The 13,546-nt window shown below is 31.9% G+C and overlaps 1 protein-coding gene across 1 annotated transcript; it reads right to left on the bottom strand.

The window, feature by feature from the left end:
• Nucleotides 1-2,042: 2,042 nt before the first annotated feature.
• LOC129921527 (E3 ubiquitin-protein ligase ZNF598) lies at nt 2,043-13,018 on the bottom strand. Its single transcript, XM_056003390.1, has 8 exons — nt 12,510-13,018; nt 6,898-7,043; nt 6,522-6,833; nt 6,208-6,462; nt 5,913-6,145; nt 4,798-5,846; nt 2,362-2,559; nt 2,043-2,295 (listed from the first exon to the last, which is right to left on the bottom strand). The coding sequence occupies exons 1-8, from the start codon at nt 12,714-12,716 to the stop codon at nt 2,083-2,085; spliced, it is 2,613 nt and encodes an 870-aa protein (XP_055859365.1). The 5' UTR covers nt 12,717-13,018; the 3' UTR covers nt 2,043-2,082.
• Nucleotides 13,019-13,546: the final 528 nt, after the last annotated feature.

Here is a 13,546-nt window from a genome sequence, read left to right as displayed (position 1 = left end):
CGTTTATCATCGGTCTGTCGTCGTCGATTTAAGCCTAGTACGCAGCTAATGCTGAAGCGAAACGAAAAATTTTCCAGTCTCCAAAGTCAACACCGGACATGTTAATGAAAAAATACCATCGAGTATTAAGTCGAGTATTTAGTCAAAGTCAAAATAATACAAATAAAAAAAAAGTAAGAAACACTTAGAAAACGTTGGGAAAAATAATGGGATACCTAGAACTTGTAGAACATCAAAAAATAAGTTTTAAAACAACAAAAACAAATTCGTTAAAGATCTCGTTCGTTAACATGTTTGCTGTTGACTTTTGAAGCTTCAAAATTTTTCGTTTCGCTCCAGCTCAGCTGCGTACTCATCTATTCGCTGAAGAAAAGATCATCCCACTTGGTAACCAGACACCTTTCAACTAAAATTTTAAAGTAAATATTAAAAAGAAATTTATAGAGGTATAAAGAAAAGTTAAAAGTTCTATGGAGTTTGGTATTAACAGCATAAGTCCATTTTTTTTTTTTTGAAAATGAGTTAAGTATGCAGAACTATTTTTAAAAAAAATATATTTTCGTTTGGTCTTAACAACATAACTCTAAGCAAACTAGTTCCGAAGATATTCAATGGCCCTAACCACACTTAACCCCTTTTTCTAAAATTATGTTTGATCATAATGGCATTACCTACTTCAACTTGTGCTGTTTTGACCAAGCAAAAATGTTTAAACTTTTACGGCCATATTATTCACTCTGGATTTAGTTTGGATTTAAGTTAATTTTAAATCCAATCCATTAAATCTGAATTTCATAAATCCAAGGATTTAATTTTTTGGTCATATTATTCACTAAAAAAAAATTATATCTTTATTCAATAAATTTTGTATATTTGCATTTATCTTTATTTTTCCTTCACAAAATACGTGAAAAAACAACTGAACACTTTGAAAACTAATTTTACATCTGGATTTATAAAGTTAAACAAACCTCCAGAGAGCAGTTTAAATTTGTTTGGATTTAACGAGATTGGATTTAAAAAATTGGATAAGATTGGATTTAAGTAGTGATTATTATGGAATTGGATTCATTTTTGTAGTAAATCGCGGTAATTCCGTTAAAAAAAAAACTAATTCAAATATTGGCACTATGGACACAACTCGAAATAATCTTATTCTTGAACGAAAAACAGTTTGGTCATAACAACATATCTCACTAAAAACATATAAATTTTTTTACCTTATTTGTGTAAGTATTTTTATAAAAAAAAAATTGCATCCCAATATATTTGTATTAAATAAAACTGGATGTTGAGGAATTTTTCTAACTTTAAAATGCATTTATCTCAAAACGACGATTTTGGACTTATGTTGTTGATATCCACATAGCTTAGCTCTTACAGACATTCGGCTCTATCGAGGTATCCGTCGAATCATGCTTCGAGGTGTCCTTCTGACAGGTGAAAACTTTCCGATTCGTATGAAATCGGACAAATTTCCGCTCCGACGGATAAGTATAAAAAATTTTCTAGTTTGTACAAAGAGTTTTATTTCATTTATTGAATATACATTTAAATATATAATATATAAGGTATTCTCTTGTTTGAAATATAAAATTATTTAATGTTTTTTTTTTTTTTTTTCTTAACAGTCTGACTCTTTACACAACATATATGTACTTTGATGTTTTAATTAATTTACTTTATAAATATTCATAAATTTACGAAGTGGAAACACTCAATTGCGTGAATACTTTTGTTTATTTGCTAATCATTTTTGTTTCTGGACATCAACACATAACAAGAGGGCTGAAGAAGTTATTATATAGGCATTTATATATTATAAAAAAATAACTTTACAGAGAAAATATTATATTTGTTTTTAAAAATCCAAAAAAACTTCATGCTTACCAGAATTTTAATTGGAATTAATTAACGAATTGTAAAAATTAAGGAAAAAAATTCATATAAAATTTAGTAAATATTTTTTTTTGTTAAAAATTTTGAAAGCACCAAACAAATTGATTCGTTTATTTTAAAATTTTGGGACATCAAAATCCCAAAGATAAAATATTTTTCTTTTGTTCTTTTTTTTTTTTTTAATTACTTCCGACCTGCAGTTAGAGCATTATTGACTTTATCAGAATTTCCAAGAGTTGGAAAACTTTCACGCATGGCATGCAATTTAAAGTGATTATCGGCATCGGATGCCAGCAAGACTTGTTTGCATGTTGAACAAACTTCTAATTTAGCAATTGATTTCTTTTGATCACCGGGTAAGGACTTTAAGCGTTGTGAATGGACTAAATAGAGTTCCTGCAACATATCATATTTAATTTATAAAAATATTAATAAGTATTTTTTTAATTAGAAATTATTTACCTGTTGTTTATTGATATCTGGCAAGAGTGATAAGAGTTCAGGGAATATTATATCAAACTTATCTCTTAGCGCAGCTTGGCAGTGCTCATAGTAGGATTGAGCTTTGTATATTCCTTCGCGGAATTTTTGAGATATTTGTCGAAATTCTTCCAAAGCCTCGGGCGTTTTGAGGGCGTCTTTGAAATGACCAACTAGTTTCTGCATTGATAAAGTTATGTTAGATAATGTTAATCAAAAATATTTTTTAAATGTATTTGTTATAAGAATTAGGAGTTGTAGAAGAGGTCTTTAAATTTTTAAAGAAAAGTGAAAAGATCAACAACGAATTCAATAGTCATTCTGGAGCCTGCAAAGATAGATAGGGTATTACGATATTGAAAACGAAAGCAATCAGCCTTATTTTGACATTCACTTTCGTGCGAAAGTTGTTCGATTTCGAAAGATTAGCATTTTCAGTTTCGAATGATTCGAAAGTTCATTAATCTTTTGAAAATCAAGCAAATTTTGACTTTCTAATCATTCGAATCAAATGTCATTTATTTGACGTTAAAATTTTTGTGTCGAATAAAAACGAAAACACATGTAAGTTCAGATATTTTTGTTGAAAAATGGGCACGTTCAAACAGTTAACATAAAGCTATCGGATAGCTTTTTGTTGTTGTAAACAATGTTAAAAATTAGCAAAGAAACGAACCATTTTCTGTCAAAAAATAATCTGAAGGTATCCGAGAATTTCTGGTATACCTCAGGTATTCGAGTGATCAGCTGATAAATATTTGGCTGTTTTTTATTTTGATTACTATTTTCGCGATTATTCAGCTTGAAAATAAAATAAATTTGCAAGAATTAAAGTTAAATCGATTTTACAAGAACTATGCAACAATAAAAAACAAGGAATTTGCTCAAAAGAAAAAATTTTCTCTCTTTAATATTTACATATTTTTTTGTAGCTGCTTTGGCAAGCTATCTGGATAGCTTTTCGTTCAAAGAGATATTCCAGATACGGGTATCCCAGATAGCCTATCCGATAGGTCTTTGAACGTGCTTAATAACGAAAATAAATTCACTTTTATTTGTTGGCGTATTAATTTAAGGATTGCTTCCAAAACAGATGTTACTTTTTGTATGATGTGCGTCTTTGAACTTCAGTGGTTAGCTCGTCCAACACGTACTTAAAGACACTTTTATCTTCAAAGAAAAAAGATATATATATGGGTTAGGCGCTTGGAAGGAATCAGTTTTTACTTTGAACTTTCCAGCTCGAATTGATTTGATGAATCCATTATCCTTCTCCTTCATATCTGCTCTTCGCCGCACTCTTCACTTCCCATAAAAAAAAACAATTGCCATTTATTGAAAATTTAAACTTAAAATTCTAACAAAAGAAAAATACCGGCAATTGATTTTAATTGTTTTTTTTTTTTTTTTGTTCAGAACTGAAAAGTGTGACCAGGTGTGTAATAAGTAAAGCGAAACTTTGAAGTTGCATTCTTTTTTTTTGATCACTTTTGACATGAATGTTAAAAAAAACTAGTACTCATCTATTCAAAACTTTTGAATTTATTTTGTTACTTTTTCATGTCAATAAACTTGTCCATCCGCTTTCCAAATTTAAATTTTTTTTAAATTATTTAAGTTATTTTTGTCTTCAAATAATTAAATTTACAAGCACTTTAACACAATATTATTTATATTATTATCTTTTTTTCTAATAAAGTATTCATTTTCCAACCCACCTTTTAACAAAAATAAAATTCTTTGAAAAAATTAGTTTTGTCACACTAACCCTAATATAAATGTCAAAAACAGCTGATTTCGAAAATGAAATTCATTAAGGTTCATTTTATGAAACATTCGAAAATGAACATTATTCGTTCGAATGTCCAAATATACTAATTTCATTCGAATGAATAGATCCATTCTATCGAATTAGCTATTCGTTCGAGTCTCAAAATAAGGCTGAATGATAAATATTCTGGAGGAACTATTTCAACCAGCTGCTAAATGATGATGACAAACACAAACGAGCAGCCAAAAGATGTCAAAGATGATGATATGTCATGGGTGATAATCTAGAATCCCAAACACCTGTCCAATATGAGATCAAGGTAGACATAGTCCCGTGTGCATTGATGGTGATTGGAAACGACAGCGAACTGTATGGTCCAAACGAATAAAGTTGCAGTGACTGAAGTGGCTAGATCATTAAAAGCACATGGACAATATGAACCTCAATCAACTTTGCGCCCGAAACTAGAAGCAACTGGCTAAAGATAGAATTGGCTGAAGAAGTAGGTAAGTAAGTAACATAGCAACCCTAACTCCTGTCGGGATATGGAGCGATAACCCACACTACAAAACTTTAAAGTGACATGATCTTGTACTAAATTTAAGTTAGATGTCTTTTAATCATGATGTTTTGAAAGAAAAAATTACCTGATTTCTAGTGATAGCCTCTGGTGGTTGAATATAGCTATGTGTTGGTACAATATTATAGCTCTCGCCCAATGAACTAGTAAAAGTAAGACTATTGGGCGATTTGGCTACCGAATTTAATGTGACATTCTGGAAACCAGGAGGAGGTTTTATTGGTGCACTGAAACCAGGCGGTGGACCCACTGTTCGATGAAAATTCTCTCGTCCATTATTGTCATCGTTTGAATTCTTAATATTCCCATTGACAATAACAGGTGTTGGTTTAACCACATTCGTATTCGCATTAGCTGGCTTATTTTCGTTGTTATTCTCTTTCTTTTGTTTATTATTGCCACTGGAAGGAGGAGCTGCCGGTGATTTTTTTCCTTCTGTACCAGCAGCATTTTTATTCTTCTTTTCTTTTTTGTTACTATTTTCTGTGGATGTGTTGTTGTTACTATTATTATTAGTATTATTGCCACTATTCCCATTTTGCACATTGTATTTGGAATTTTTTTGTTTGGAATTCATATTCAAAAGTGGTGCTGGTGCGACTTTAGATCTTCGATTTTCAGCTTCACGTTGTTGTTTTTGTGATTTGGTCCAACTTGGTGCTGCTGGTGCAGATGGCTTACTGCCCATTGCAAGTGCTGGAAAAGCTGTCGAATCTAATTTCGGAGCGCTTGCTTCGAATGCAGCTTTTTTAGCTCTTGCTTCTTCAGCTTCCTTTTGCACCATTTGAAGTTTATGAAAATTATTTGGATTCGCCACCGAAACGTAGTCATCCATTAAAGAACGATGTTTGGCTGACACATTGTCATAATTGAGATGTGTATTCGATGGAATCATATCTTCTCGGAAAGCAGCTTGAGCTGCTGCCTTTGATGAACCCGGTAAAGCGGGGAAATCTTTTTTAGTTGGATGATTGGGTTTTTTACTGGTGGCACCGGAACTTGTGCTTGGACGATTTGAAACATGAATCAACATTCCAGTTGGTGTTGATGATGGATTTTTCTTTATAACAGAGCTAATTGAAGTTTGCTTGGGACGGCTAGTTGATGCAGCGGCACCTATTTATTCAAAATAATTCGGTTTTTTTTATGGAGAATTAGTAAAACGATTGAAAAAAAACATACCGCCACCACTTTCAGCACCACCCAAAGCAGGAAAGTTTTCTTTTGTTCTGGCTAGACCAGCTGAGCCAAGTTTTGCTCGCATTCCCATCGGTATAGGTATAAGATTTAAAGCTGGAGTTCCATTACCCAAAGATGGGAAATCTTGTTCATTTCGAGCATCGATTGGTGGAGCTCGTTGAGAAAATGATGAATGCGAGGTTTCAGGTTGTGGTTCAAACTCGTTTTCATTGTGTCTATTGACAAACAAAATTAATAAAATTTAAAAAATCATCAAAGAAAAATAATTAACACTCACCCCCGTGAGCGCAGATTAGCAATATGGGGTTCTGTTTGTCCTGAACGTCCCCTTGGTCCCAATGTTATCTCCAACTGAAGAGTACGAGCTTGTTTTGCTTGTTGTTTGTTGAAGGATTTTCCATGCACGTTGGCAATGTGAGCCTTATAATCGATATCTGTTCGAAATGCTCCCGTAAATTCTTCCTCAGCACATCTACCTTCTTCACAAAGAAAATGATCCTTTTTGAAATGGTTACGCAATGAATCATAATTCCTACAATTGAGACATTTGTATCTTCTCAAAAACCCATGAAGAGAATTTAAAAATCTTACTTATAAAATTCATTACATCCATCGGCATCACAAAAGTGGCAAAAGTAATGATCTCGTCGCAAATGCCGAAACAATTCGTCACGATCTAAATAACGCTTGTCACAATACTCACACAACGGATGTCCACGATGTGATTTATTATCAGGATCACCTTTGCGCCGATGCAACATCAACTCGGCTTGCGAATAGCATCGACGTTCGAATGAAAATATTTTCAAATTATCAGTGCACAAATCGCAGTAGAAGTGATTGTGCTCTTTTCGAACGTGCTCACGAAGAGGTGCAAAATTACGAAACACTGGATGATCACACCTATTTGGAACAATAAATAAAAATTGAATATAATTTTGATAGAGCTGAGTTGGTAGCAATTTACTTTGGACATGGATGATCTAAGAGATTATAGAATGCCTGTTGAATTGGTTTTGTGTAGAAGCAGATCTTATACTTTTGGTTGAAGTATTCTGATCGATTTTTGGCTTCCAATTCACGGTATGTCTTTTTTTCATACGTGAAGATTACCTGAAAGTAATTAAGTTTAGAAGTTAAGTTTTAAGATAATGTGAACTGGTTTGAGTAAGATTTTGATGTATAAAAATAAAATCGCATGGACAATGGTTAAGTTAAGGAAAGCAGCTTAGTGAGACTCGAACCCAAACCTCCAGCTTGACTGTCAAGAACTACATTGACTGTACCATTGGCACTTGCAACCGATTCTTAATTTTTAAATTCTAAACTCAAGCCTGGTACATACGATTGTCAGCATATTTTCCAATTGCCAAACGAAATTGGTCAAATTTTTTAGCAAAAAAAAGTGCCAATTTTGAAAAATAAAGTAGGTTTTAGTCTATAATTTATTTCTTTTCGTTTATCGTTTTTTGCCGAAATGTACCTAAATTTTTTTTAGCGATTTGCAAATCATAAGCTGTCGAAAGTAGAAGTAGAGATATAGATAACAAAAAAACCTACAATTTGCATCCTTTTTTCTTATGAAGGGTGTTAAAAAAGTAGCATCGCCGACACTGATGTTGCTAAAAGTATCAACTTCAAAACATAATTTGAGAAAACAACAATGGTAACTCTGAAAATACCAAATTGAAATGCCATAAAAGGAGAATAGGGCAAGTTTGTGGACGTTACGCAGCCAGGAATGAATTTACTATTTTTTGATGTTATTAAGTCTTACTTATGTTGTGCAGAAGTTTTATCCTTGTGATGTACTTCGAAAACGGATAAAATGCATTTTTGCATTTAAAACTTTATAAGAATCTTATATTATTAATTCTATTGGTCGGGTTTCCAAGAATAATGTCTTCAGACTCAGGGAAAATGACAGAGCATCATATTTTATGTTTAAAATAAAAACATAACAATTTGCTTTCATACATTGAACAATGCATTAACAATACTAATGCTACAATATCTTAAGTTCTTAACGCAATACAGCAAAATGTCCATAGTAAAAATGTTTTCTAAGTTATAGTTCATTGATTTGATACCAATTTTTATTAATGGCCGCTAAAAGTCCAAAATGCCCATTCTCCTTTAATGGCGAAAAATAAAAGAATACTAAATTTTTTTTGAGTTTTTTTTTAAACAAATTGAATATGATTGCTTGTTTATAAAAGTAAAGGGTAAAGCGATACTTGATTCACAATATAGCGAGACGACGAAACGAGATTTGGTAATGTTACCATTTGTTTTGCGTAATTGTTTATTTTTGACAGGAAATATAAGAATTTGTGAAAAAAGAAGGAAATTATTTGGGCAAACATCGAAAACTGGATATCGATTTCACTGTCGCAACGCTCTCGTCTCTTCGTCTCTCAATATTGTGAATCAGGCATAATTTATTTGTTTAAATTTTTCAAAAGTTTAGTTTGTTGATTTTTCTACAATAAGTTTTCATTACAGGGAGTCCGGTAAATGATGAACAAAATAAATGGAAACAAACTTTATCTCAACAATTTTAGAAATTACGTATTAGCTTTTTTTCGTTCAGTGAATTTTTAATTTCATCATCTTACGTTATTGTCAATTTCTTTTTTTTTATGCATAGGTATGTACATTACATACATATATAATTTTCAACAATAGTTGAGTAATTACTTTTTTTTCAATACTGTAACGTTTTTTCACTATACATACATCGGTGAATTTCTTTAATAGTATTTTACAATAATTCTTTCGATACATAACCATTAAAAAATTTTTAACATATAAAAAAAACTTTTACTTTAACCAAATCTTAATAGAAAATAAGCATCTACACTTTGAGTAAGTTCGTCTTTTTGAGATAATTTGTAAAAGCCTTAAAATCTCAAATCAAAAAGTATGTGAACGAAAAACGCTCCAAAAACAGAAAATTGGCAGATAGAAACTTTCAATTCTTTTCATACGTACTGACATTCTACCAACTATTACAAGTTTTAATAACGAATTATGATTAAATAACAGTAATTAAAAATATATTTTACTTTACAGACCTTTGGTGTCAGTATTCATTAATTTGATCGTTTCATTTTAAGTTTTCAATAAAACGACAAATAATTATTGTTACTCATTCATTCTTTATGGTTAGCTTAGTATGAGAACCTGCATAATGCCACCTGCTAATTCCACATAAAAATGGATTCAAAAATTGATTAAAAATAGAAATAGCCGTCAAATCCTATTAATTCTTTTCGAATTTTTATTTTACATATATTGAACACCTCAGAGCTTTAGTTTTATCAGCTGATTTTTGTTTCGACATTTCTTTTATTTATTTAGTTTCTTATTTCGTGAAAATGTTTATAATAATGAGCAATTATAACAAAGAAATCATATTAGCGTTGAATAAATTGTTCCATGCAGTTTTTTTTTAACAACAACTCACTTTTCGGCAATCCGAACCATTTTTTTTTTTTTAATAACAACAGCTGAATTTATTTTAAAATACCTAGGGAGCAAATAACTCTGGTTGAAAAAAGCTTAGAGGATATAATATATCATATATCATGGAGTGCTTGTTCCTATACCTAATACATTGTAACGCCATATGCATGGCGTTTCGTTTTTCAGTGCGAGTCCGGTTCCGCAGCTGTAAATAAACACGCTTGGTGATGACAGCCATCAAATGAAAATAAAATGGAGGCATGCACTCATCGAAGAACTTAGAGAAACTAGAGCCTCTATAAAAGCTTCACGAAACTAACGGCACAAGCACTCCATATATTATATCCTCTAAGGAAAAAAGAGCTACAGAAAACACTTCAAGGCGTGTTAGAAGCGACCCAGAGTGCCAACGAAAAAATAAACTTAAAAATAAACACATTTCCTCGAATAAGAGATATTTTGTTGTTGGTTTATTGTTTTGTGTTTTTTGTCCTAAAATTTTACTCTGAAAAGTCCCGTTTTGTTAAATTCAAATTAAAATATATTTTCCTTTGAAACTTGTATCCGTTTTTGAAAACTGCAATAATAGAGCAAGTTTTAACTATAATTGAGTTTTATAAATTCTTCGAACTATTAATTAATTTGTAACAAAATGTTATACACAATAAAAAATGTTGTCTTCAATTTTCCCAACTAAGTGAAAGAAATGTTCAAAACAAAAATCAATTATGGATAGGGAAACCAAAATACTTGTTTGAAGGAGTTTTTGGAAATTTTCACTAAAACTGAAGTTACTGAAATCTGAGAGCCCTTAAGCTGGTCTATCAGGATATTTAGTTTGGACGATTACTTTTTTAACACACTGTATATTAATTAGTTTTTAAAATACTAGATTTTTAACTTGTGCTTGTGTTTAAATCTAACTAGATTATGCATAAAGTTTGTTCTGATACTAAAATAACTTGTTTCTTTGTTGCTATAGTCAAACCAATAAAAATGCAAGTCTTGCTTTTTTTTCAAATAATGAGCAAACGCTAAATGAGATTTGTTGGGACTGTCAAGACATGCCTTGGAATATTTCTGTCAACAAATCTGGCCCACAAAATATTATTAAATAATTTTCCGAGACAAAACTAACGGGACTTTTATTCTATAATTTGAATCGCAGGGAATTAGGTATTTAGGTTTCGGAAATGTAAGAACATCAGCTCTTCAGCTCACATTAATTGGAAAACTCACGTTATTTAACTCTCCGAAAACCATATGGAGCTTAGAATTAGACTTAGTTGCTAGACTTGGAATTCGTTATCAGGACGTCTAAAGCTATAAGACTTCGTACTTACATTTTGGTTATACTCCACCTCCCAAATTTGACTGTGGGCTCTTATAGCCTGTTTTTACTAGAAACCAAATGAGATAATTTCGCAAATTAAAAAAATTGGTTTCGTCATGAAGTCCGTCGGTCGGTGCGTCCATCTGTACATGAAGAAGGTTGGACGGATTTTCTTCAAATTTGGTAAAGAAGATTATTTTGTTCCAAATTTGTTTTTTGTTTTTTAATTTTTAATATCTCACATACCTCCCAAAATTTTTGAGTTATTGCAATTTTTTCGATTAAACTTGATGAACATAATTTTCTCAAAAAGTACATAATATAAAGGAAATATGGTGTTTCCTTTTTTTAATCACTAATGTCGGCTCTTCCCGCACATCGTTAATAAGTTATTGCAATTTTCTCAAAAAACGACTAACGATTTTGATTAAACTTTGCATACGTAATATTCAAAACAATTGCAATAAAACTGCATTTTTAGTTTTTATCAAAAAAGTCAAATAACAAAAAAAAAAATGTATTTAACAAAATTTGGCCTCCATGTCGGCTCTTCCCCGACATCAACCAAATCTCTAAAAAATGTATAAATATAGATACAGCTCTTATAATCTTCAAGTGGGTGGCAATGGTGCAGTGGATGTAGTGTTTGACTGCTAACCTCGAGGTTATGGGTTTAAGCCCTACCTCAGGCAGCGTTTTTTTCTTTACCCCCAGATTGGAAGTCACCCGTGTGATTATATGAGATAATAATAATCTTATTCTCAATTCACTGTACCAACAAAAAATTCTTTCCTATTTTTCTATTCTTTTTAACTAGTGCCGTGCAGTATGCATTTAAAAGACCTTAGGTCTTACAGGCATATAGTTAAAATTATTATTAAAACAAGGGCGATTTACCTCCGGGTTTCTTAGGTTAACTTAGCGAATCTTATAGACGGATCAATATCAAGTGATATCAAGAACTCTTCTTTATTTATTTTATTAAAATGCAGTCATAAATGTTTCCTTCCAGTGAGCGAATGAGATTTTTTTGATTTGAAACGACCTGTAGTTACAGGTGAGATGTATCTCAGTTTTTTTTTTTATTTTGAAGTAAGACGAATGTTTTTTCGCAACAGATTTTTTGTTAAAATTGAATTTTTTTTCTAAATTCGGATCTGTCTCTAACGACCAATGAGAACGAGAGATGATACTAACAAAAGATAAGAGAAAAATGTTGTTCTCTTACTGGCTCTCTTTTTCCTTTATTGCTTTTCTCAAGGCCAAATGGAAATATGGCGTATTTGCTCTCTTAATAGTTTAATAACAAATCTTTCTTCTCTGAGTGAGAAATATTGAAAATTGGAAACACCTAAAACTTTTGCTAATTAAATTCCAATTAATGTAAATATTTTGTAGTGAGATAAAAGAATATTATATGTATATACATTTCTGGGTATTTCTGTCCCTTCTTCAGTTTTCAGAATACATGCATGTTTCTATTACAAACTGTTTTTGAATCGACAAATCCTTGAATTGAAGATATTTTTAAAACATTGTGTAGGTAGGTAGCATGTGCAAATACAAAAAGGCACGTTCCTTAATGCGTGACCTACTAGTTGATTGGCTGACAACGTCAACACTGCATTAATTAGAATTTTAACTTACCTGCAGCAGGTTGCTAATCAAAGAGATATTCATCACACAATTATTATGAAAAATTACTTAAATCTTTCTCTTTTTGAGGTTTATTATATACAAAAAAGGTCATGGCTATAAATGACGTTTTATTTACTTACCTTTGCCAATCCCTGCCTGCAAATCGGGCACTCATTTTGTCCGCACAAGACTCTCATCCTGGTTGAGCATTCGTAACAAACGGGATGATCACATTCTCCAATCGAATAGATTTCGACATTCTTGAAACAAACAACACAAGCGTTGTCAGGATTATCATTATTTGATGATACGGAATCCGATTTCTTTCGATGATTGTTGGCACTCATCGTGATGTCTTTCTTTTTTTTTTGCTGCCTTTTTCAATTTATCGAAACGAATACCTTGTCCCTGGTGCAAATGGAAACTGATAAGAATTTTTCAATTTGGGTTATTGCCTGAGTGTTTTGAATTTATTGTGAAATATTTATTTGCTGATGATTGTGAAAAGGAAGTTTTATTGCAAATAAGATTTTCAAAGTGAATTTCACGATGCGATTTAACACAAAATTGTGAGGAAGGGATCGAAAAAAAAACTGCTTAACTTGTGTGGATGGTGGTTTTTTCTATTATGAAGTTGGCAGTAATATGGCATTTTGACAGTTGCATTTTGACATGTGTAATTCAGCTGGATTTTTGTAAGCTGGCTAAGGGTATGTTTGCACTAGAGCTAAAAAAAAAACAACAAAAATTGCTTGGACTCCCCTACAAACCAACACTCCATAGGCAAGTCCCACCAAGAAAAAATCACCAGTTGTACAAATATTTAATCCGTGGATCAGCAACTTTTATCTTGTGAAATCTGTAGTAAAGATGAGTTTTAACACTGGTTCAATGTCCATATATGTAAAATAAGCCACATTCATGCTTGAACCGAAGGTTGACCCGCAGCTAATCCGCCGAAATCGGCGGGTTAAATTCCTGAACAAAGGCTGACCCACGTTTGTACAACTGGCACTTAGGTCTCTGGACAAAAAAACTCGTTTTGGACAGCTTTTGAACGCGTTTTCGACTCGTCTTGAACGTGTTTTGCACGCGTTTTGGACACGTTTTGAACGCGTTTTGGACAAGTTTCGGACGCGATTTGGACGCGTCTGGAACGTGTTTTGGACACGTTTTG

This window comes from Episyrphus balteatus, chromosome 1 (genome assembly GCF_945859705.1).
Source record: "Episyrphus balteatus chromosome 1, idEpiBalt1.1, whole genome shotgun sequence".
Classification (NCBI taxonomy): domain Eukaryota; kingdom Metazoa; phylum Arthropoda; class Insecta; order Diptera; family Syrphidae; genus Episyrphus; species Episyrphus balteatus.
The sequence above is the reverse complement of the archived record's forward strand: the minus strand, read 5'-3'. Positions and strand labels throughout refer to the sequence as shown.

What these genes read in the sequence shown, in the direction of transcription:
- LOC129921527 (XM_056003390.1), bottom strand. Translation starts at nt 12,716, where the DNA reads ATGAGTGCCAACAATCATCGAAAGAAATCGGATTCCGTATCATCAAAT. An exon ending in GCAGGCAGGGATTGGCAAAG is followed by an intron (nt 7,044 to 12,509) that starts GTAAGTAAATAA and finishes AATTACTTTCAG; the next exon opens with GTAATCTTCACGTATGAAAA. An exon ending in CAGATATCAATAAACAACAG is followed by an intron (nt 2,296 to 2,361) that starts GTAAATAATTTC and finishes GATATGTTGCAG; the next exon opens with GAACTCTATTTAGTCCATTC.